This window comes from Equus caballus, chromosome 8, assembly GCF_041296265.1.
Source record: "Equus caballus isolate H_3958 breed thoroughbred chromosome 8, TB-T2T, whole genome shotgun sequence".
NCBI classification, from domain to species: Eukaryota; Metazoa; Chordata; class Mammalia; order Perissodactyla; family Equidae; genus Equus; species Equus caballus.
The window spans coordinates 63,374-86,583 of record NC_091691.1 but is presented as its reverse complement, the minus strand read 5'-3'; the positions used below and the strand labels follow the sequence as shown (position 1 = coordinate 86,583).

The window sequence follows — 23,210 nt, the reverse complement described above, 5'->3', positions numbered from 1 at the left end:
CGGGAGGCCTCGTGTGCACGAGGCCAGAGGAGGGGTGAGGATGAAGTCGGCAAACCACAGTCCACAGCCTGTCCGGCCTGCCTTCCTGGTTTTGTGCAGTCTGCAGGCTGGCTTGTACATTTCTTAAATGGTTGAAACAAATCAGAACCAGGATATATGGTGATAATGTGAAAATTATGTGAAATTCAAATCGCTTTTGCCCTGCAGGGCAGAGTTGGGTAGCTGTGGCAGACACCGTGTGGGCCACAAGGCCGCAAAGAGGTGCTCCTGGCTGCCTGCAGAGCACGCTCAGTGACCCTATAGGAAGCGCTCTGGCTCCCTCTCTGCATCCCTCCTGGGGCTTCCCAGCCCGCTGGACGGCCTGCTGCCCCACCCTTACCCACTCTCCGAGACAGCTCTCTGATCTGCAAGTGGGCCCTGCCAGGAGCGTGCGGAGCCCGCCAGGCCTGGCGCCTGCCCAGGGCTCCACAGAGAACGGCCTGTGCGGCCAGGAGTGCTGTGGCACGCCAGCCTGGGAGCCTGCTCATGGGAGCCGCCACTGACATGCTGCAGGGCTCGAGTGTGGGGACAGACGGGCCCTCCCTGACCCACCCTCCTGGGCCTTAGGGCAGAATGACAGGACGAGGTCACCCTCTGCTTCCCAGAGTAGTGGCCTCATGGGAGGTCCAGGCAAGACCAGCTTTTCCTTTTTGTTTCGCAGGCTGGGCCCTCCCTTGCCTTTGGGGCCCCTGAGTCCTGACAGCAGCCGTGCCTGCCGTTAGGCCTGGGATAGGTCGTCTTGGGCCGCGGTGTTTGCTCTGGCATGGGGAGGGGAGGGGAGGGCAGAGGAAGGAAAGGCATCACGTGGGCCTCCTACCCTGGGAACGGAATGTCCTAGCGGGGCCTCAGTGCCGATTGGCCCAAGGGGCACAGCCCCTGCCTAGTGGTTCGCTGTCTGGAGGGCAGGGTTCTCCAGCTGGGCACCCCCTCTGTCCCCGTGGGGCTGTGGGCCAGGGCTGCAGCCTTCCCTGGGGCTGCCTGTTGAATTACGAAAGGGAACATGGGCCCTCTGTCCCCGCTGCCTCTCGGGGGCTGGGCAGTCTCACAATGGGACTCTCTCTCTCTGGTGTGAACAGACTTCTTTCCCAGGGCAGCCTCTTGGCTTCCTCCTTGCCCTGCAGGGGAGTGTTGGGAGGCGGGCCGCCCTCGCCCTCCTCCCTCCGTGGGGCCGTGGAGCCTGTGCCCCTGGGCCAGCCTGCGGTTGGCACCCCTCGTCCTGCAGGAGCACCAAGCTGGCAGGCTCTGGGATGTGAGTGGCCATCCTTCCCTGTCCTGACGGCCAGCAGCAGGAGTCGAGGACTCATGCCCAGCTCTGCTGCTGGCCGGCCTTGTGCCTTCAGAGGGGCCTGTGCCGAGGGGGCCAAGCCAGGCTGGCCAGCGCTGGGAGAATATCTACCCTGTCTGGTTGCCTGACTGGCTCACCAGCTGTTTCTGGCCTGGAGTGGCTCTAACCATGTAGCTCCCTGTGGAAACTGATTCTGTGTCCGGGGCGTGCCCAGAGATCTGTTCTCCTAATCCTGTCACAGGACCTGTAGACCCTCTTCTGGGGAGTGATGGAGAAGCCACTGCCCAAAATTAAGGCCATGGGAATGGGGGTGGGGGGTTGGGGGAGCACAGATGGTGCTGGGCCTGCCTGGGCAGAACTCTAAGAGGCACGGAAAGGATGGAGGCATCTGAATGTGCAGGAGGCCCAGCAGCCCTCCTGAGGGCATGAGGAGGGGACCCAGGAGGGCCTCCCAGGGTAGGAGGCAGAAGGTGGAAGGCCAGAGGTGCAGGAGGGAGAGAACGGCCACCCAGGGAGGGGTGGACGGCACTTTCTGGACACTTGTGAGAAGCAAGAGGCCAGGGCCACGTCCCGGGGGAGGAGCCCCGCGGGGTCCCTCAGTGGGCTGAGAGCTGCAGGGACAGGGAAAGGGGTTAGGACACCTCCTGATGACCGGCTGCAACAAGGACACCCCAGGGACAGTGTGGGCGGCAGGTGTGTCCATCCTGGCTGTGCAGACCCAGGGCTGCCCCGGCCTTGCTCCTCAGGGTGGCGGCCGCCCCCTGGGAGTGGTGTGCGCAGTGTCTCAGTGGGCCTGGAGTCAGGCCCTGGGGTGTGGGTGTGCGGGTGTGTGGGTGGGAGCAGGCTCTGTTGCGCTGTCTCCCCTCCTGCCGTGGGAGCTGGAGGGAGGATGTCTGGCATGCTCTCCCCTCGCTTTCTGCTTTTCTCTAAAAGGCATCAAGCCAACCAATTACCCAATGCAGCTGCTGAGAGCTGAGCTTGGGGTTGGCCGAGGTGGTGTTCGGGGTCTTCCTGCCCCCTCCGCAGATCCCGGGGCATTGTGTTCATTGTCCTCTGTCCCCCTGCCCCTGGGCATGCCCTCCTCCACCTTCTGGGCCATGCCCTGTGTGTGCGTACACGTGTTTGTGTGTGTGTGCATGCACACTGGGTGCTCCTTCCTCTCCCCCATGACGGCGTGACCCCCACTGTGCCTGGGAACTGACCTCTTGGTCTGCTTGTGACCCACCCACCAGGCCTGGTCCAGGGTGTGGCCCTGTCCCTGCCAGGTGCCGTCCGCTCTGAGACAGGCCTCTGGCCACTTGGTGGGGCTGGTCCGGCTTCTCTGCTTGGCCTATTTCTAAAGTGCTTCCTGTCTGTGCCCAGGAGGTTCAGGGGTGGAAATAGCCTGTAAATAGCCACGGCCTCCAGCTGCCTTCCTGCTGCTGAACCTGCTGGGAGCAAGAAAGGAGTGGCCCTTGCTTCCCTGTGCCCTTGGAGCCTGGCCGGGGCCAGCTGTGGAAACGCTGAGCAGGGACCTTGCGCATAATGGTTTCCCGTCTGCTGAAGGCGTCTGCCCAGGAGGCAGATAGCTGTGGGGTTACTGTGGTCATCGCTGTGCGCTTACGGGGCAGGCTTGCCCGGTCTCGCCCTCGAGGCGTTGCCTCCCCTGCAGTGGTGGCTTCCGCCTGGTTGTTCCTGGGCCACAGCTTGGAGGGCTGGGGTCTGGTCTTGCGGGTGCCCTTGCCCGGGGGCCTTGGGAGAGTCTGGGGAGCTCCTTGTTGCTGGCGGGGATGTCATGTGGGGAGCCAATGCCTCCCTCAAGTTACAGAGCCAGACTTATGTGACATCTCACCTTCTGTTGCCTCAGGCACATGCATCTGGTCACCACAAAGCGGCTGGAGCAGTGGCTGCCTGCCCAGCTCCCATCCCCAGGCCATGGCTGTGGGCTGTGCTGCTGCGTGGGGAGTCCCCGGCCTCTGTGGACTGGCCTGGCCTGGCTGCTGGCACTCCCCGGTCTTGACCTGGGTGTTCTTGTTCAAAGTCCCCAGATATGGATCTGGGGTCACACAGAAGCTGGGGCCTGGAGGGAGGGCTCCCTGGAGGCAGCTGGGCAGCAGGACTTGCTCTGGGAGCTGTGAGGTCTGAGCCCACCGTGGCCCGGACGTCACAGGTGTCGTACCTCTCATGGACTTCTCTGGCACCCCTGCGGAGAAGCTCTGTCCCTTCCCTGTGGGGCGGGGCAGAGCTGCAGGGGCCCCCGGGCGTCTGAGCATTGGGGAGGTCACTGATGTAAGAGGTTTTATGTACAAAGTCAGAGGATAGACACAGCTGCTGGGTGCGGCGCTCGGGCCGGCGGCCAGTGACGAGGGTCCCTTCATCTGAGTAGGCTTAGCCACAGCTCTTGTGTCCCAGACACCACAGCCCCAGTGAGGAGGAGGGTGGTGTCTGCTGTGATTCTGGCCGGGGTGCCAGGGCTGGTGGACACGGGTGGGGCAGCCAGGGCCATGGGCTGACCTCACTGTTGTGTCCTCATGAGGACTTGGAGTGTTATTCAGGTGCAATGGGAGGCCAGGGGATGGTTTGCATTTTAAAGGAAAAATTCTGGTTGCTGCTTGGAAAATAAGCCCGAGGGCCCAGAATGCAGTCGGCGCTGCGGGCGCTGGGGCCCTGTGTGCGGAGGTGGGCGTGGGGAGCAGAGGGTGAGCTCGCGGCTCCCATCCTCGTCCCCCTCAGCCTGCCTGGCCCCTGCTCCACCTCCCCGTCAGCAGCGGGAAGGCCTCAGCACTGGCTCAGGGCCTTCCTCCCGGCTGGTGGAGCCATCTCCTTCCCCTGAGTATCGCAGGGAGGGTCCACCACTCAGGCACCTGAGACTTCTCCAGGCACAGGGCTTGTAGGCCCGTTGGGGCGGGTCAGCGTGCAGCTGCCACCCTGCCAGCTCAGGGGTAATGGGGAGGGGCGGGGAAGGGATGCACACCCCCGCTGCTCACCACCCTCCCTCCATCACACACAGCCTCTGTCAGGCCAGGCGCTGGGCCTAGCCTCCCACTTCTCTCCCCTCTGCCTCCTCCATGGGAACACACGTGTCATTTGTGCCCGTGGTGGCCTGGCCTGACCTGCCCTCTTCTTCCGTCCTGTAGGTCCTGCACCTCGGCTGCAGAGAAGGAGGGCAGCGGTGAGTCAGAGGCGGCCGTTCCCAGCAGGCGCTCTCCCCCTACATGCATCCCCTGCTCGTGCGCCAGGCACCTGGGTGCAGGGACTCAGGCAAGCCTCAGGGCAAGGGGCCATGCGCGGCGCCTCCCTGGTCTGTGGGCACCCAGCCCACCGCTCCATGTGTGCTGACATGTCCCTGTGGCCCTCGGTGGTCTGGGCTCTGCCTTTCTGGGTTTGCCCCGTGACTAGGCCTCAGCCAGGGAGGAGGAGCAGTGAGTGCGGGGTGGGGAGCAGTGGGCAGCACAGTGCTGGGGTGTGGGGCGTCCACAGGGCCTGTGGGACACGGGGAAGCCCTGCGTGTGCCCGCAGAGGGGCTGGAGGCCGAAGCCCAGCACAGGGCCTGGGTGCTCAGGCCACGTGCCCACCTCTCCAGGCGCCAGCAAGAGGGAGAAGCAGTACCAGGCCCACCGGGCATTTGGGGACCGCAGGGACGGCGTCATCAGTGCCCGCACCTACTTCTATGCCAGTGAAGCCAAGTGTGACAGCCACATGGAGACCTTCCTGCGCTGCATCGAGGCTTCAGGTGGGGCCTGCTCTTTGCCGGCTGCCCTGCTGCTGGGCCTAGGCTGAGCCCTGGCTTGCGGAGAGCTGGTGGGTGACAAGAGGCCGGAGCGCACTCTCGGGACCTCCTTTCTGGGTAGACCGGATGGTTGTGGGGATGACCTATGGTGACTGTCAAGAGCCTCCAGGAAGGCGCTCCTCTCCCCGCTCCCAGGTACCAGGCACCTGGGTGTGGACCTTCAGGAAGGCTGTGGGGGCCCCCGAGTCCCAGGTGGGGGCTCTGCTCTTGTTAAATGTGGTTGCCACCGAGAGCTGTGCTGTTCTGGGAGCCGGTGCCACATCCTCTTTAGTGGAGAGACCCTCCCCGCACAGCCTCTGGGCGGGAGCGTTGGCTGAGGGAGGTGAGTTCAGCTGGGAGGTTGCTGAGGCTGCCTCATCCTTTGGGCCTTAGAAACCGTCAGCTCACAGCGCAGCCCCTGTGCATCCCCAGCAGCCTTCCCATGAGCTGGTCTCGCACCTACTTGACACTTTCAGGAATGGGAGTGAGTGGTGCTTAGAAGCAGCCTCCAAGAGCAGTGTGTGGGGACCCGGGCAGTGTCCAGTGCAAGGGCTGCCTCCTTGCCTCCCTGCCTGCTCTGACGGAGGGCACATCGATGGGGAGGGCCTGGCAGAAGCCGAGATGTGCATCGTGGGCTCCGGGAGCCGGAGGAGAGACAAATGTGGTGGTGCAGTGGCTTTTGTGCTGCAGCCCGTGCTCTGCTGCGCCTTCCTGGACCCACATGGCAAACTTGAACCCTCTGTGGTGGGGCATCAGGAGCAGCCGTGCACACGGGCGTTTACGGGCTGGGTAGGATGGTCCTTCTGCCCGCAGATGGTTAGCGGCCCAGGGCGTCAGGGTCCTCGGTGAGCTCGCCTCTCCCATTCAGGGCTGGAGGCTGGCAGGGGCCGGAGGGGGGGCCACCTGCCTCAGCCTGAGACTGCCGAGCAGTCACCAGACCTGTTTTCAGGGAGGGCCAGGCACACGAGCCAGGGCCCAGGCAGCTGCCGTGGCCATCCCTGCGGCCCCTGCTCAGGCGGGTGGGGAAGGGAGGAGGGGTCTGCTGGGGCCGCTGTACCCTCGGCAGTTTTGGTGACTGGATTGTTCAGCGCTTCCCACGGTCTCAGGCCCATCTTCGGGGTAGACCCGGTGCCCTGGGGGTTGTAGGGAACTCATGGGAAGAAGGATGAGCACCAGCCCCCTGCAGACTGTCACATGTCCGACGAGATGCATCCTAACTCTTGAGTGGCACCGACTCTGGGCGCAGGCTCCTGGCCTCCTACTCTGGGGACCTAAGGGCTCCTCTTGTGGCTTCTGACAGGCAGAGCCGGCGAGGACGGCTTCTCAGCCATCAAGCTCACTGCACTGGGGAGACCCCAGTTTCTGGTAAGTGGCAGAACCTTCCGCCTGAAGAGAGTTTGCGAGAACTTGGGGCTGCCGTGAGCATTAAAGGAAAGCTCCTCTGCTTGTACCGTGGGGCTAGGAGGCAGGGACACGGGCGGGCCAGGGAGGGGCCCAGGGGCCTTGCGGGGGTCCTGGGGCAGGGAGCGGGGTGTGTGGCCCAGGTGGTCACTCAGGCCTGCATGTACAGCTGCAGTTCTCGGATGTGCTCACGAAGTGGAGACGGTTCTTTCACCAAATGGCTGCAGAGCAAGGGAAGGCTGGGCTGGCTGCCATGGACACAAGGCTGGAGGTGGCCGCACTGCAGGTGGGACAGCCCTTCCCTGGGGTACTGTGGGGTCTTGGGAGGAGCCTTGCCTGGGAGGAACCAGCCAGGCAGTGTCTGAGGTAGGTTCCCAGAGCTGCTCCAGGGACTGCGGCCTGTTCACAGGTGCTGGGAAGGAATCTGAATAGAGACTGAGGATGCGCCGGCAGGAGGGTTGGATGGGGCTGGCCCTGCGGGTGGCGGAGCGCTGCGGAAGTGCAGGGGTGAGAAGGGGCATCAGGGACTCGCGGGCACAGACCTGTCTGTGGAGCAGACACAAGCCAGAACTGTTGTGTTCTCACGAACAATATAATAAAGTCAAAATAGCTTCTCAAACCAACGGGCGGGGGTGGCTGGAAATGTTAGTGAATGGGGCTGGGGACATTGCAGGACTGACACCTTCTCACCTCTCCAGGAAAGTGTGGCGAAGATGGGCATCGCGTCCAGGACGGAGATTGAGAACTGGTTCACTGCGGAGACCCTGGGCGTATCCGGGTAAGAGTACCCCCGGTGCTCCTCCCACTCCTGGCCGCCCTCCTAGGTGTGTGGGCCTCGGGGTGACAGTGCTGAAGGACCTGCTCCTCTGAGACATGCAGAGAAGGGGTTGACAGGGGGCTGGGCGGCAGTGTGGGTGCAGGGCCAGCCCCGACTCTGTACCCCTCCAGTGGCAGGGCTTCTGACAGAGTTCTTGGGGTGCTGGAGTGAGGGTGCACACCAAGCCCTTCCTGGGATCTGCATGGCAGGCAGGTGAAGGGTTGGGGCCGCTGAGACCTTGGAGAGCCCTCCACCTCATGCTGACGGCTGGCGCCGAGGTCACCAGGCCCCGCTGGCAGCAGTGTGCCGTCCCCTTGCACGCTGCGTCTGCCTCCTGCCTGTCTTCCGTGTTCGGCTCTCCCCCAAGCCCGACGTGGCCCGGGGTGGTCTTGGTGTGCGCCCTGGGTTTTTATAGCTGCCGCTGCCCCAGTGCAAGAAAGTTCGCGATTTGGTTTCCATTTTTAAACAGAGGACAACATTTACATTTTATCTATCTTAAAACTGAACTCGTAGGCGGGTTTTTGGGATTGGGTTTGGGGATGCTGTTGTAGGGACTGGGCTCATTTGGGACCTGGGCCCCCAACAGACCCTAGTGCCTGTGGGTCAAGCTGCGTGGCTGAATGGGGAAGCTGCCGCTGCCGCTGTGCTGACTCGCCTTCTCCCGCAGCACCCTGGACCTGCTGGACTGGGGCAGCCTCATCGACAGCAGGACCGAGCTCTCCAAGCACCTGGTGGTCCCTAACATGCAGGTGACTGCCCCCCTTGCCACTGAGCCCTGTCTCAAGGTGCTGGGTGGAGGAGGGAAATGCTCTCTGTCACCTATGCTGGCCCAGCAGCTGCGGGCACAGCGGGCCCAAGACCCCATCCTCCCTGGCCCCAGGAGATCCCTGTGGTCTGGGGGAGGAAGACAGACCCACTTAGTGCCCCACAGAGGGGGATGGGCACCCACAAGGAGAGGGGTGTCTAGGGGCCTTCCTTGTCATCTGTCCTTGTGAATTGGGTTACCACAAGCCTCAGTGGCCTGAAAGGACACCGGTCATCTTATGCTCCTCTTCACAGTTGGGCTGACAGGGCTTGGCTGGGCGGTTCTCGCTCAGGGTCTCCCGTGCAGTTGTACCGAGGCTGGCAGGCCTGGGTTGTTGTGGGGGTCCCAACGCACTGGGCCAGCCGTTGATGCTGGCTGTCAGCCAGGGCTTCCTCATGGAGTGGTGGCTGGGTTCCCAGTGCAAGTGTCCCCACGAGCCACGCAGAAGCTCCGTCACCTTTGCTAGCCTAGCCTGAGTCCCCGGGCGTCACTTCTGCTCAATTCTGTTTGTTAAAAGCGAGGCGCTAGGCCGGCCTGTGTGCAGGGGGAGTGGATTGAGACTCCGCCTGCTCGTGGGAGGGCGTCTCGGAGTGGGCTGCCGAGTTTGAAGCCGCCCCCTAAGCTGGGAGGTGAAGCAGCAGCAGAAGGGCCTTGGGAAAATATCCCCCAAACACTGCCTTCCACAAACTTCCACCCTGGCCGACTGAGGGCCAGCCCTGACACCGACACTGAGGCTGATGGAGGGACATGCCCTGGGCTGAGCAGAGGGCCTCAGTGCTGCACAGGCCCAGCCCCCTGCAGACCCCCGGCTCCTGAGGCCACCATCTGGGGAGGGCGACTCCACCTCTTGCTACGCGGTGGTCGGTGCTGCATGGCGGTCCTCGGCTGCCTGTGGCTGTGGTTCCTCCTCTGAGCCCTCTCCCTTCTAGGGGTGGAGCCTTTCCCAGCGATCGGATGGGTCGAGGGTCACTTCCTTAGCATTGTGTGGGAGCAGAAGGGTGCCACCCTGCTTTGAGGACCCTGGGGAGGCCGTTGGAACACACACCCTGGGCACACAGGCCTGACCTGGGCAGCGGGCCCTGTGACAGGAATGCCCTGACAGGCAGTGGGCTTCCAGGGTACCATGTGGCAGGCCCTCCTCAGGGTAGGGTGCTGATCTTCATATGACAACAGGGACAGGACAGGGGAGGTGGGGGCGAGGTGGCCTCGCTGGTCCTGGGGACCAGGCACCAGCTATTGGTGGGCCCTGCACATGGGGAGGGAGGGTGCCCATGGGCAAGGGCATGCTCTGCTGTGGCCTGACTGAGTGCTGTCCCCAGACGGGACAGCTGGAGCCTCTGCTGTCGCGGTTCACCCAGGAGGAGGAGCTGCAGGTGACGAGGATGCTGCAGCGGATGGACGTCCTGGCCAAGGTTGAGGAACCCGGGGGCGTGCCGGGGTGGGGAGGGGGTGCTGTCTCACCTGAGCCCAGACAAACCCTCTCTGCACCCCCTGCACTCTCAGAAAGCCAGCGAGGCGGGCGTGCGACTGATGGTGGACGCCGAGCAGACCTACTTCCAGCCGGCCATCAGCCGCCTGACGCTGGAAATGCAGCGCAGGTTCAATGTGGAGAAGCCGCTCATCTTTGGCACCTACCAGTGCTACCTCAAGGTGCGGCCCCCCGCCTCCCACCCGCCTGCAGGTGACAGGATGCCCCTCACCTGGCCCCGGTGTTGGGGGGAGGCCCCAGCCCAAGCATGATCGCCTCTAGCAGAAGAAAGGCCCCAGAACCTTGTCCGCCACGTGCAGGCCCCTCCTCTGGGCCCCAGATCTTGGACAGGGTGTGGAAGGTGTGGGAGGAAGGCAAAGGAGTTTTTCTTGAGCCCACTTAACATGCCTTAATCCCCACGTTGACCATTTTCTCCCACCCGTTCTCAGCCCGGCTCCCTCTCAGGGTCTGTGGAAGTCTCAGCCCCTCCCCAGATAGACTTGCTCGGAATTTTGCATGTACCTCAGGGCCCAGGGGTGCAGACCTGGGCTGGGCTGCTCGAGTCCAGTCAGGTATTTGGAGGTGGCGGGGTGGGTCAGCGTCCAGGCTGCAGGGGTTCCAGGTAGGTGCCACAGTATGCAGCACCTCGAGTGGACTCGAGGAGATGGGTGTGCCATGGCTGCTGGCACCTGCCTGTCCCCACAGGGCTGTTCCCAGGCCAGACAGGGCGCAGGTGTCCTCACTGTCACCATTCCTTGAAGACAAGAGCTCAAGGGCCTTCCTCACCCACACTGTCTCCCAGATCCCGTGAGCACCCCACAGGTGGACAGGGGACACCTTCCTCAGGCACTGCTGCCCCATTCTGACCACAACCAGTGGGCCTCACAGAGGCCCCGGGGGACACAGGCTGGAGGGGGCTTGTCCTGGTTGTTGACTTTGGCCCCGGCCCTGCAGGACGCCTATGACAACGTCACCCTGGATGTGGAGCTGGCTCGCCGTGAGGGCTGGTGTTTTGGGGCCAAGCTGGTGCGGGGCGCCTACATGGCCCAGGAGCGTGCTCGCGCTGCGGAAATTGGCTACGAGGACCCCATCAACCCCACGTACGAGGCCACCAGCGCCATGTACCACAGGTGCGCCAGCCCTCCCAGAGCCTCCGGGCTTCCAGGGGCGAGGAGTGAGAAAACAGGGCGAGGGCAGCTTAGCACCCAGTGCCAGGGCTGACCCCACGTGGCCCTGTCAGAAGGGCGAGCAGCCCTCAGGGTCAGAAGCCTCCACTAGGAGCAGGACTTCTTCCCTGAGGCCAGAACTGATGTCTCCTCTGCTTTTGTTTTACTTTTTCCAAAACCATTAAGGGCTTGGTTGTTTTTTTGCTGAGGAAGATTGGCCCTAAGCTAATAACATCTGTTGCCAACCTTCCTCTTTTGTTTTTGCTGAGCTAAGATCTGTGCCAGTCTTCCTCTGTTGTTTATGTGGGACATCGCTGCAGCCTGCCCAGCCTGGCTTGACGAACATTGCTAGGTCTGCCCCCAGGCTCCGAACCTGTGAACCTCAGGCCGTGAAAGTGGAGTGCACAAATGCAACCACTAAGCCACTGGGCTGGCCCCAAGGTTTTTTTTTTTTAACGTGGAAAAGTCTACTGAACAGACTGGCTCAGGTGGCCCGAGCCAGCTCCCGCGGACACTTAGGACTCAGGAGAGATCCGTTGATCTTGGTGGTCTTGTCCTGCAGCACAGACAGGCTGACCTTGAGCCTTTCCTCTCTGAGGCTGCGTGCGCTGCCTCCCCTCGCTGGCTCCCGCTCCCTCCCTGGCTGCGCCCTGCTTCCTTCCAGGAGCTACGCGGTTTGGGCACTTCCTGGCCTTATGTACTCAGTCCTCTGCCCTTGCCTTTCCACGTACTGCGTATCTGAAGCCTCCCGAGTCGGCGTGCAGACCCACAGTGCTAACCCAGTGCCAGAGTGGGCTGCTCATGCTTCCATGCCAGTCTCTGCGAGCTTTCTGGTGGTTTGCCGTCCGTGGTTACAGTGGTGACTCAGGGCAAACCCTGTCCCTATCTGTTGAACCCATGGGCGAGGACATAGTGGTCACAGGTTCCTGGAGACGGAGTTGCTGGGTCAGAGAACGTGCACCCTGCCCAGCTGTCCTCACTGCCAGACCATGGCACCGTTCACCCTCCCCTGGGCACAGGGAGGCCCCTTGCTACCAGGCCTTTAACCTCCTTGCAGACTCCTTCCCGGAGGTGAAGCCGTGTCCGTTGCACACAGGGCACTGGGCCTCAGCTGGCTGTGAATGGCGAGTCCCAGGGGCTGCTCACTTTTTCTTTCTTACTCATGAGGTGCTGCGGGCGGGTGCTCCTCCCTTGGTCCTGTTGCCGTGCGCACCCTTGGGAGAGTGGGCTGCTGGATGGCCCTGGGCTGCCTGTGGCCTGCCCCCTGGGGGCCTCTCAGGGCCAGCTCACGGGGCGCTCTCCCCAGGTGCCTTGACTATGTCCTGGAGGAGCTGAAGCACAACTCCACGGCTCAGGTGATGGTGGCCTCCCACAACGAGGACACGGTGCGCTTCACGCTGCGCAGGTAGGTGCCGCCCACTGTCGGCTCTGCTTAGGGCTGGCTCTGGCCAGTGCCCCGAAGCTGTGCAGTGACCTGCCGGAAGCAGGGGCATGTTGGGGGAATGTGTGTGGAAGGTGCTCAAGTGGTGTTGGCGCTGTAGTAGCAGAAAGGCTGTTTGCAGTTACCTTGGTTTTTAAAATTAATATCGACTTGTTAAAGTTTCAAATTCAAAAAATAAATTTCATTAGGTGATTTAAATAGCTTGCTGAAATGTACAAATACAGTGTCAAATGTTGGGGCCCTTCAGGAGGCCTTTGATGTGTCCCCTCATTTTATGAACAGTTTCTCCTGACACTTTAAACTGCATTTGGCATTTAATATAGTCTGGTTTCTCTGCTCCTGTGGACTAAAACTTTGGTAGAATCCATACAAGTCAGATATAGGAATAAGATCAAGTAAATTCTTAAGTACTCCAGTGTCATCACTGTGTCCTTATATCTACAGAGTCCTAGCTGACCCCCGACCCGTCTCTGCCTTCCTGATGTTTAGGTCCCATAGGAAGCCCTGCGGGCAGCAGCTTGCTGGCCCTGACCTTTCCCAGAGCAAAGCAGGGCCCCCTCCCACAGCCGGGCACCTCAAGCTCAAGGCCTGTGGCCGAGTGGGGCCTCGTGAAGGAGCATTGAAGGTGCGGGCGGGGCGGGGATGCGGCCCAGGCTGGGCACCTGCAGGGCGCTGCCTGGAGAGCTGACTCTGGTCATTCCAAACCCATTCGGTAATGTGTCATCGGTACTTCAAATAGCAGCAGGGTCACCCATGGTCGTAGACAGGTTTCAGCAGAGCTTTCAGACTAACACAGACCAGGAAGAAGGACCTGGCCACCCACTTCCAAAAAGATTGGCATGAAACCCTATGAATAGAGGCGGAGCGTTGTCTGATGTAGCACCGGAAGGTGAGAGGACGGCACAGAAAGACCAGGCAGGGTCCCGCTCTGCTGCCCCACTTGAGGGCACTAACAACAACAACAAACGCTGGCGAGTCCACTCAGACAGACTAGACAGAACAGGGAGACTTCTAAAAATAGAACCTGCCCTCAGAAGGGCTTCCTTTCTCCTTTCTTGATTTCTAAACCTTCACACTGAGAACATGAGTGTCCTCACCTGCTTGGCACCAACGGCCTCCTGCCCTGGACACAGCTTCCCCCATCCTGAGTGCCAGGCGAGCACACTCTCCTTCCTTGCAGCCTCCACAAATACCACCATCATGGACAGGGCTTGGCCCCTGCAGCTGCGGTTCTCTGCTTTTGCCCTGGGAGCTGGGGCCTGCCTTCCCTGGGGAAGCAGTGTGGGTCTCTGACATGCAGCATCAGGGGTCACAGTCACAGCCTGTGTCAGCCTGGGCTGAGTAACAAACCAACCCAAGACTCAGAGGCCTGAACAAGTGTGTTCTGTGGGCCTTGTCTGGGGTCCCTCCTGCATCTGTGGTCAGCTGGGGCCTGCTTGGCTATAAATGGCCTCATTTGTGGCTGGGACAGCAAAGGAGACTGCATCACATGTCTAGCGTCCAACAGGCCAGCCCAGCCTTCACCACATGGTGGTCTCAGGCTTCCAGAAACACTAGAGAGGGCAAGCCTCTGCCCATGTCACACTTGCTACTGTACCCTTGGCCAAAGGAAGTTATGAGGCCCTGCCCAGACACGAGGTGGAGAGCGTTCATCTGCACTGGGCAAAGCTGCAGTCACATGGCACAGGGCCTGGACACCAGTAGGGGAGGGGTCTGCAGCCATCTTTGCAGAATGCCACCTGAGTGTCCCCACCACATCAGGAGCAACACGGTGGCAGCTCTGCATGCGTGGGGTTCATGTTCTAGTGGATACCAGGGATCCACTAGATGCATAGAACAGGGATTGGGGTGACATGGTAGATGTCAGGCCCCAACATTGGAGCCCAGCCCGGAGGGAAGGAGGCGAGTGGCCTTGGGGAGGACCCTCGTGCGGAGTCCAGGGTGAGATGTACTTTGTGCTCTGGGAGCCTGGGGCCCTGAGACAGTGAGAAGGGAGGTGAGCCTGGGTATAGTCAGGGTGGGTGTGAGGAGGACCCAGGTTGAACTTGCTGCTAGTGGGGTGGTGGAAGGACAGGAGCTGAGTGCTGGTGCAGACAGGCTCAGTCTGGATATGTGGCTATAGGAGGCCAGGGAGGAAAATATGAAAAACATCCATCATAGGTATTTCAAACCCTGAGAATTTTTGTAAGATCCTATGAAGGTTGATGTGAGCCCAGGAGAGGGTGCTGGACAGAACTTGGGCCCCCCCTCCCCCAACATCTAAGCACTAATAGAAATGCGAACCACATGTGTTAATTCTAAATGTTTCAATAGCTACGTTAAAAGAAAAAGATGAAGGTAATTTCAATAATACATTTCAATTAATCCAACATATCCAAAATATTACCATTTAAACGTGTTCAGTATTTCAGGAAAACAATGAGAGATTCTGCATTCTCTTTTCATACTAAGTCTTGAGAATCCCACTTGCGTGTGACGGTTGCAGCACATCTCCACTTAGACCAGCTGCCTTCCAGACTCCATGGCTGCTGGTGGCTGCTGCATGGGACAGAACAGCCAGCAAGGGGAGGACAAGAGGCTGGGTGGTGGACTGGGGATGTGGCACAGAGGGAGAGGGGCTCGAGAGCTCTCCCGGGCCATGCCATGGGGCAGGCCGCTCGCTGGGTGGGTCTGCCTTGCTGGGTCAGGGCAGCAAGAGGGAAAGGCTGGGGAGTGGGCACAGAGGAGGGGCATGCTGGCTGGCGAAGGAGGGGACTTGGTGGCAATAGCCAAGGTGTAAGCAGCAGGGCAGAGGCCTGGTCTGGGCAGGACAGAGCCTATACCTACACCTTACCTGCAGGGGACGGAGGCTGGGGTCTAGGGGTGCAGGAGGGGCACAGAGGTAGCACAGGGCTCACCCACTGCCTTGCCCATTCACAGGATGGAGGAGCTGGGCCTGCACCCTGCTGATCGCCAGGTGTCCTTTGGACAGCTGCTGGGCATGTGTGACCAGATCAGCTTCCCACTGGGTGAGCTGGGCCCCCCTGGGGGCGGGGGTGGGGCCTCCGGGGCCGGGACTCACTGCCTCTGCCTGTGCAGGCCAGGCAGGCTTCCCCGTGTACAAGTACGTGCCCTACGGCCCTGTGATGGAGGTGCTGCCCTACCTGTCCCGCCGTGCCCTGGAGAACAGTGGTGTCGTGAAGGGCGCCTTGCGGGAGCGGCAGCTGTTGTGGCAGGAGCTCTGGCGGAGGCTCCGCACAGGCAGCCTCTTCCACCGCCCGGCCTAGCACTCGAGGGCCACCACCACCCAGCGCGACTCGGCCTCCAGCTCTCCCCAGGATGTGGCGTCCCAGGGCCCTCAGGCTTACACTGCAGCTACAGCCAACCCCAACCTCACACGGATTTACCTTTTTACACCCAAGACTGTGCGACCTGCTGGAAGTGGGGCCTCAGTGCCTCCTGGACCCTGCCCAGGATGTGGGCACTCAGGTGTGAGTCAAGTCTAACACCTGCCAGGGCTGCTGGGAACTGTCAGGAACTGCCTTACCGAGTGAGCATGGCCCATCTCTGCCCGCCACCACGCCCCTGGACTGGAAGGACCACCTTCCGCTAGGATCCAACCCACATACCCTGAGCCCCACAGGTGGGCAGTGGCCAGGCTGGGTAGTCGGCCTGGTCAATAAAACACTTTCTGGGGGCCGGCCCCATGGCTGAGTGGTTGAGTTTGCACGCTCCACTTCATCAGCCCAGGGTTTCACGGGTTCAGATCCTGGGCGCAGACACGACACTGCTTGTAAGGCCATGCTGAGGCGGTGTCCCACATAGCAAAGCCAGGGGCACTCACAATTAGAATATACAACTATGTACTGGGGGGCTTTGGGGAGAAGAAAGAAAGGAAAAAAGGGATTGGCAACAGATGTTAGCTCAAGTGCCAATCTTTAAAAAAATAAAACTGTCTGCAGCTAAGAGGCGTCAACTCGCCGCCTGCAGCACTCTCCCTCATGGGGGGTTGGCAGCAGACAGACAGCTCTGACAGCCTGAGAAGCTCCCCTCAGGCTCTGCCTCTCCTGCGTCATGTGCCCCTGGAGCCAGGCCCACTGTGGGCAGGGTGGACCCACCAATACCTCCCTTCAGGCTGTATGGCAGACCTGGCCATGCAGGGTGCTGGCCACCCCCGCGCCCCCCCAGACGAGAGCAGGACCCCTGTGCTCAGACCAACGCAGACAGCTGGCTCCCAGGGTGGGCTGGATGCCTCACCACGCTGGGTTTCTCCCTCCCTCAGACCCTTCCTGCTGCTTGATACCTTCACCCCAGCCACTCCACTGAGCCACCCCAGGCCCCTGCTGCTCTGACAGGAGCAGGCCCACGGCTGCCCCCACCCCCAGGCTGCCCTCGATGCCCTCCAGCCCCACAGAGCTGACTGGATATGGTCCTAGTACCCTGAGGCTTGCCTCAGGGGAAAAGGTGGTAAGGCTGGGCCTCACACGGGCCACATGCAGGCCATCCTGAGGCGTCTTTATTCTCTGGGTCATACAGGCCTTCGGCCTTGGAGCCTCTCCCACTTGGAGGCTGCATCTGTCAGGGGGTAAGGGGGTGAGACCAGAACAAGCACGAAGCCTGGCCGTGGCAGAGGGCGGGATGTGCCTGGTGCAGTGAGGTGCTAGGACCTCCAGCCCCACTCTTCAGCCAGCTCTGGGGAGACAACTGGCAGGCTGGGCCCCCTCTGCCCTTTACCACACACACCATGCTAGCTTTGGACAAAACAAACCCAGACGAAGATGGGTGGCAGGTGCAGCCAGGGTCCACCTGGCCTCTCCTCAGAGGGGGAGCCGTCCTGCAGGCAGCTGGGGCGGTGGTGGTCAGATGTCAGGAAGATGAGCTCCACTCAGCTTGCTATTGGCTGTGGTGACAGCGGGACAGGGCAGTCTTCCCAGCCATGATGGGCAGTGGGTAATTTGCAGGGACCCCACCTGGTCACAGGGCTGCACCCCCTGCCTGGCAGCCCCTCTGCTGCAGCTTCCGGATGAGTTCCAACAGGTTCATCTGCAGCGTCAGCTCCTGGGATGCAGAGGGGCCGCTGAGAGGCCAGAGGTACAACTGGTCCCCTTTTGCCCTGGCAAAGGCTACAGGCAGAAGCCTCCTTTTCCCAAGGGCCAGAGGCCGATATCAGGGCCTAGAGGGTATGAGACAGTGAGCCCATGAGGCTGACTTGCTGTGAAGCCTGGCCACGGCCTGCCAGAATGGGGCAGAAGCTGGGATGCTACCCCGTAGCAGGGCCTGCAGTCGCCGGGCTCAGTGCGCACAGAGGTGTACGCAGCGGGAGCAGATGAGGGCCCTGCAGGGCGCAGCAGGTCTGGGGAAGGTGGGCAATGCCCCTGCCAGCAGCAGTTCACCCTCCTGTGGGCAGAGGCAGTGAGACTGGCCTCTGTGTTGAACACAGCACCGAGGCCCTTCCTGGAGCCTAACACACCACGCCACAGCCCCTGCCAAGGCCTGGCTCCCCGGAGACCAGCCAGATGGGTTGGGCTTTTGGAGACCAGCTCTCCCAGGCTGTGCCAGGGCAGGCCTGGGGCACTGACCTGTGGGTTGGTGGTCACATAGAAGCCGGTGACCCCCGCCTTCTCCAGTGTGCTCTGCTGGTCCGCCACTTTCCGGTCCAGCTCCAGGACGATCTTCTGGTCCATCGCCCGTTGCTCCTCGCGAATTCGGTGCTCCACTGCCTGCCGCGGTGAGGGTGGCTCAGCCCCTTGCCCATCAAAGCCTCAAACACACCTTCCTGGCCTACCACTTCCTCCGAGGCCACGGGGCACAACAGCGCCCACTGAGCACTGCCCTGCGCAGGCCCAGCCCACGAGGAAATGCAGTCCTGAGGAGCAGGTGGAGGGGAGCGAGGGGATCACACACACTCTCCTCTGTCCCGCGCCCTCCAACCTCCCACGGTGAAGAGAACCTGCAGGGATGCACCAGGCCTCCAGTGGCCCACCCCAGGCTGAGGCCCAGGGCAGCCAGCAGCTCCCAAGCCACTTGAGCCCCTCCATCACGGCCCAGGCAGCAGAGCCCAGGTGGTACCCACCCTGCCCACGCTCCTACCTCTAGTTCACGCTGCTGAGCTGCCTGGAGCACAGGCAAGTTGTGGGGCCGGCAGGCCTGCTGGGCTTCCTGGTGCTTCTGCCGCAGCGCCTGCCTCAGCACTAGGAGGGGACGAGAACAGAGAGAGAGCACTAGGAGGGGCTGAGAATGACGGGGAGGGGCCGAGAACGACGGGGAGGGGCCAGGAACACCTCCCACCTGAGCACCTGCCCCAGCTGTCCCATCAAAGGGCAGCTAGGCCAAAGGTGTAGACGTGAGGCCCCATTTGATGATCCAGCTTGCCTAAAGCCCCGCACTGGAAGCTGGGTGAAGCTCTGGGGGACACCTAGCCCCCCAGCCCACTCATTCCTGCCTGCACACAGGGCAGGGCCCTTCCCAGCATCAAGGCTCCAGGGGACTCTGGAAGGCACAGGGCACTAGAGGAGGTGAGGCAGGGCAGGCTGGCATAGGGGTGGGAAATTGTGGTCTGGAGGCTTCTGGGCTCAGATGGCCACAGGCCAGCAATCCTGGGTATAACCTGCCCAGCATCCATAGGATATCCAGTGCTGTCCAGAAGACCAAAAGGCAAAGGCCTGGAAAAGGAGGCAGTGGTGAGGGGTCGCTGTGCCTGAGCGTGGTGTGGCCTCTGCCCAGCAGTGGGGGTAGTGTCGCTCCCTGCTCAGTGCTGGCCCTCAGGGTAGGCAGAGCCGCCCTGCCCCATACACAGCTCCCAGAGGGAGGAGGGTGGGCACAGACCTTGGGAGGCCAAGGAAGTGATGAGCCAGCAGAAGCCCTATGCTGGGGAGTCTGTTGGTGCTCTGAGAGGGGCTCACCATGGCCACTGAGCAAAGCTCCCATGGTCCCTACTAAATTGTACCATGGATACAAGCATGTGCAAAATTGTCCAGACTGATAGGACTGGACAAAGGAGAGAGGTATTATGGGATGGAAGGAAACCAATCACAAAACAGAATACTCACTACGCAGCCAAATCCTAGACCAGCAAGTGGCAAGATCACCATATGGAGGGGTCCCCAGCCGTAAGGGAACACGGACCCAATACTCATCCGAGGCAGACACCTCACATCACAGCCGTTCTCAGGGAGGCCCTGAGGTCCCCTGCCAGGAGTCTGGCACTGCTGCGCTCACAGCCTTGCCCAATCTCCTGTTCCCTGGTATTTTGTAAGCATCTCGGCTATGGCATTTATCACATTAAATGAGTCTGAAACCAAGAGCCACCCTCAAGACATTTCCATAAACACAGGGACAAGGAAGAGGCTCCCTAGTGAATGTTTACACCACGTGGCGCCGATTCAAGAAGACAGCTCAGTGCAGGGAAACGAATCCCCTCCACTCCTCTATCAGCTGTTGCTACAATTCCCAGGTCAACTCTCAGATGCCACTGGGCGAGCAACCAGAGGGGAGCAGAGGCCTGCACCCGCTGCTCAGGTGGGAGGGGCCTGGCTCAGTGAGGAGGGAGGAAAGCAACGGCTGCTGCGAGGCACCACCTGCTAAGTCAGAGGGAAGGAAAAGCAGAAAGTCACAGGCTGCTCACCCATGGCTGGCAGCACCAAAATCTGCCTGAACCTGCCACCCGCATTCGGCAGAGCCTCAGTCAAAGGCAGGAGTGGGAGAGCTTTATGGTGGCAAAAAGAGAAGGTCTGGCCCAACAAGAGGTTGTTGGCGTGGGGAAGCTGGAGGCGGGGGGCTGACAGGAGAGGGGCTGAAGCAGAGAAAGAACAAGAAAAGATGAGCCTGAACACCCTCCTGTATCAGAAAGCCAGGAAGTGCTCAAAGAACGATGGGGACACATGAAAAGGGCACAGGAGCCAGCCTGAAGTTCTCCCAACAGCCGATGTGGAACAATTGAGCATTAAAAACAATGAGCTGGGGGGGCTGGCCCCGTGGCCGAGTGGTTAAGTTCGCGCGCTCCGCTGCAGGAGGCCCAGTGTTTCGTTGGTTCGAATCCTGGACGCGGACATGGCACCGCTCATCAAACCTCGCTGAGGCAGCGTCCCACATGCCACAACTAGAAGGACCCACAACGAAGAATATACAACTATGTACTGGGGGGCTTTGGGGAGAAAAAGGAAAAAAAAATACAATCTTTAAAAGAAAAAACCAATGAGCTGTGTACTTTGTATGCAGCCGATAGCTCAATAAAAATGTTTACAAAGACACCACCCAAACACTCAGGGTGGAAGTAATACCAATTCTACACAAACTCTTCTGAAAAACTGAAGAGAACACTTCCCAACTCACCCCATGAAGCGAGCATTACCCTAATACCCAAACCAGACAAAGATATTACAGGAAAATTTCAGACCAATGTCCATGTTGAACACAGATGCAAAAATTCTTAACAAGATTATACAAATTCAGTCCAACATAGAGAAAAAGGATAATATATCATGACCAAGGAAGATGCCTCCCAGGAATACAGTTTATCCCAGGAATTAAAAAAGTCAGTGCAATTCACCATAGTAACCAAAAATCCACGTGATCATCTCAATAGGTGCAGAGAAAAGATTTGACAAAACACAACATCCGTTTCTGGTAGAAGCACTAATCCTGGGGCAAACGCACATCGCCAGCCCCCTTAGGGAAGGGACTTGGCATCACTAGGAGGAATTTTTGCCACAAACGTTTCACCTGCGTATTATTAGGCCTCTATGTGCTGTTCAGTTTACAGGAAACACCGAGGGTAGAGAAACAGGTTAAATGACAGCATGAGGAAGCAATGCGACCAATTCAGAGTGGGGACTTCCTACAGGTAGAATGCCCTGAACTTCTGAAAAAGTCAACGCCACAATAAATGATGGGGACTTTTCCAGAAATAGAGAGGCCAAAGTAACCAAATGCAATGCATAACTGTAATGTACACTGGACCCTTATAAAGTGAAGACAATTTGAGACACGTGAAGTAATTCCACTGTGGACTGAATGTCAGAAGATTCCTGGAATAATTAATCCCTCAGGAAGTTGTCCACTGTGGTTATGTAAGACAGTGTTCTTGTTGTCAAGACCTGGTTCTCAATCCTGTGCCAAGGCTGGCCCCCAAGGATGTCTGCAGACATTTTTGGTTGTCACGACTGGGGGAGGGTGCCTCTGTCATCTAATGGGTAGAAACCAGGGATGTTGCTAAACGTACTGCAATTCACAGGATGCTACCTCACCATCAAGACTGGTCTAGCCACCAATGTCAACAGTGCTGCGGTTGAAAATCCTGGTCTAGAGGAATGCTGAAGACTCCAGGTGAAACCCTTTGGTGTTGCACATATTTAGGGGTTGACAAAATGTTAATTATCGGATCTAGCTGGAGAGCATACGGGTATTCATTATACTATTCTTCCAACTTTTCTAAGTGTTCGAACTTTTTTTTATAAATAAGAAGTTGGGGAAAAATAACAAAGCTGGGAAACCTGATGTGGCAGGGAAAGCTGCTCAGCATACCCTGCAAGAGGGAGCTCCGGAGCCCCAGAGTGGAACGTCTGGGAGGGGCCAAGGCTCATGAGGCTGTGGCCAAGCGTGTGGCTCCAGGGGGGAAGTTTTCAGGTACCGGAGGGCACAGTGCGTGGGAATTCGACGCACAGGTGGTGTGCGGCTCTGCGCCGCTGGAGGGCACTGACCGTAAACGGAGCTGCAGAGCTGTCAACACTGAGGGGCATCACTGGGGGCTGACAACCACTACGCGGACGGCCGCCACGAGGATCTGCCCGTGGGCCGACCAAGCACCGAGGCCTTGGGCCGTCCTGCTGGGAAGAGAGTAGGGGCACGGGGAAACCCAAGCAAGGAGCTTCTGGATGTTATGCTCAAAGGGGACCGTGCAACTGACAAAATTGGCTTGACTCATCTGTCACCAAAAAAGCGCTGGCAAAGGCTCTGCGCCCTTGATCTGGCCAATTTTAGGGACTTCTTCCGAGCGACCCCCAGGGAAGGGCTCAGCTTGCACAGAGACGGAGAGCTCCCTGGGCAGGCCGAGCTCCCGGAGGAGGAGCGCGCGCCGCCCCGCCGCCCCGCGCACCTCGGTGCTCGTTCTGCAGCCGCAGGCGCTGGTTGTACAGGCTCTTCTCGGTGAGGTGCTGGATCTCCAGCAGTCCCTGCACGATCTCGAACACCGTGCCGTCGAGGAGCGCCAGGGCCAGGTCGCTGAGCGTGGTGTAGGACAGGCGCTGCTGGAAGGAGCTGCGGCAAGGCGCGCGGTGAGCGCGGGCGGGACCAGGCCGCCTCGGCCGCCCGCCCGCCCGCCCGCCCGCCCCGCGGCCGCGCACCTGGGCAGCTCCTTGACCAGGCTCTGCAGCGCCGACAGCAACTGGTAGTGCCGCTCCTGCTGCCGGGCCCCGTCCACCGCCTCCTCCAGGGCGCCCGCGTAGCGCTCCATGGCGCCCGAGCCCCGCCAGCCGCTGCCGGCAGCAACACGCACGCCCCTCCTCAGTCCTGAGCGCGGTGCGCCCCGCCCCTTACGTCATCCCAAGCGCGCCTGCCACGCCCCCTTTTACGACAGTTCTGAACACGGCCCGGCCTGCCTTTTGCGTCGTCGGGAGCTACGCTCGCTCGGTCCTTCTGAGGCTCCCAGGAGGGTCCTGCATTGTCCCCGCCCCTTACTCTGCCCCTCACGCTCACGAGACCTCCGGGGAGTAACTCCACAGCCTCCAAGTCGCAAGATTTTGACGTAGCTTCACAGAGTCAGCTCCGGCCTGCGCCCCAGGCCCAACTCGCGTCTCGGACCGGGCAGCGCTGGGCTCGTATTGCGCATGCGTCGCGGGGGCGGCCTGGAGCCGCCACGTCCTGGCCTCTCGCTCCACCGGGAAGCACTTGAGTCTTTGAGCCCCGAGGTCGTCAGTACAAGCGGCGTGACCTCCAGCCAGCTTCGTCACCTTCCAGCCTCAGTCTTGTCTTCCGCTTACGCGGCGGCGGTCCAGACCTCCTGTCCCGCGGGCCTCTCCTGCCGGGCCGGATGCTGCTGCCCGGGCGATCGGCAGGGCAGGGCCT

At 60.5% G+C, this 23,210-nt stretch overlaps 2 protein-coding genes across 10 annotated transcripts in view; one reads left to right on the top strand and one right to left on the bottom strand.

The window, feature by feature from the left end:
• The window catches only part of PRODH (proline dehydrogenase 1), a 21,054-nt gene extending 5,191 nt beyond the window's left edge, over positions 1-15,863 (top strand). For 3 of the 6 annotated variants that reach the window (XM_070275134.1, XM_070275137.1, XM_070275135.1), the window contains 11 exons: positions 4,441-4,475; positions 4,887-5,036; positions 6,373-6,437; positions 6,643-6,759; positions 7,172-7,251; positions 7,958-8,039; positions 9,415-9,507; positions 9,599-9,745; positions 10,518-10,693; positions 12,036-12,134; positions 15,090-15,863. In XM_070275134.1, the coding sequence (XP_070131235.1) occupies positions 4,441-4,475; positions 4,887-5,036; positions 6,373-6,437; positions 6,643-6,759; positions 7,172-7,251; positions 7,958-8,039; positions 9,415-9,507; positions 9,599-9,745; positions 10,518-10,693; positions 12,036-12,134; positions 15,090-15,762 (1,717 nt within the window). In that variant the 3' untranslated portion in view covers positions 15,763-15,863. Of the gene's footprint in view, positions 1-4,440; positions 4,565-4,886; positions 5,037-6,372; positions 6,438-6,642; positions 6,760-7,171; positions 7,252-7,957; positions 8,040-9,414; positions 9,508-9,598; positions 9,746-10,517; positions 10,694-12,035; positions 12,135-15,089 lie in introns of all 6 variants that reach the window. The other 3 variants (XM_001487926.5, XM_023646617.2, XM_070275136.1) reach the window with 2 other exon arrangements.
• On the bottom strand, positions 14,462-23,210 carry DGCR6L (DiGeorge syndrome critical region gene 6 like). 4 transcript variants are annotated; one of them, XM_023646620.2, is made up of 5 exons: positions 22,490-23,210; positions 22,243-22,403; positions 18,240-18,340; positions 17,729-17,869; positions 14,462-17,207 (listed from the first exon to the last, which is right to left on the bottom strand). In XM_023646620.2, exons 1-5 carry the CDS (start codon positions 22,597-22,599, stop codon positions 17,124-17,126), a joined length of 597 nt encoding a protein of 198 aa, XP_023502388.1. In that variant the 5' UTR covers positions 22,600-23,210; the 3' UTR covers positions 14,462-17,123. The 4 variants fall into 4 exon arrangements, with proteins under 4 accessions (XP_023502388.1, XP_023502387.1, XP_070131239.1 ...); XM_023646619.2 differs by having other exon boundaries at positions 17,729-18,015; positions 22,490-23,195; XM_070275138.1 differs by having other exon boundaries at positions 14,462-17,322; positions 22,490-23,187.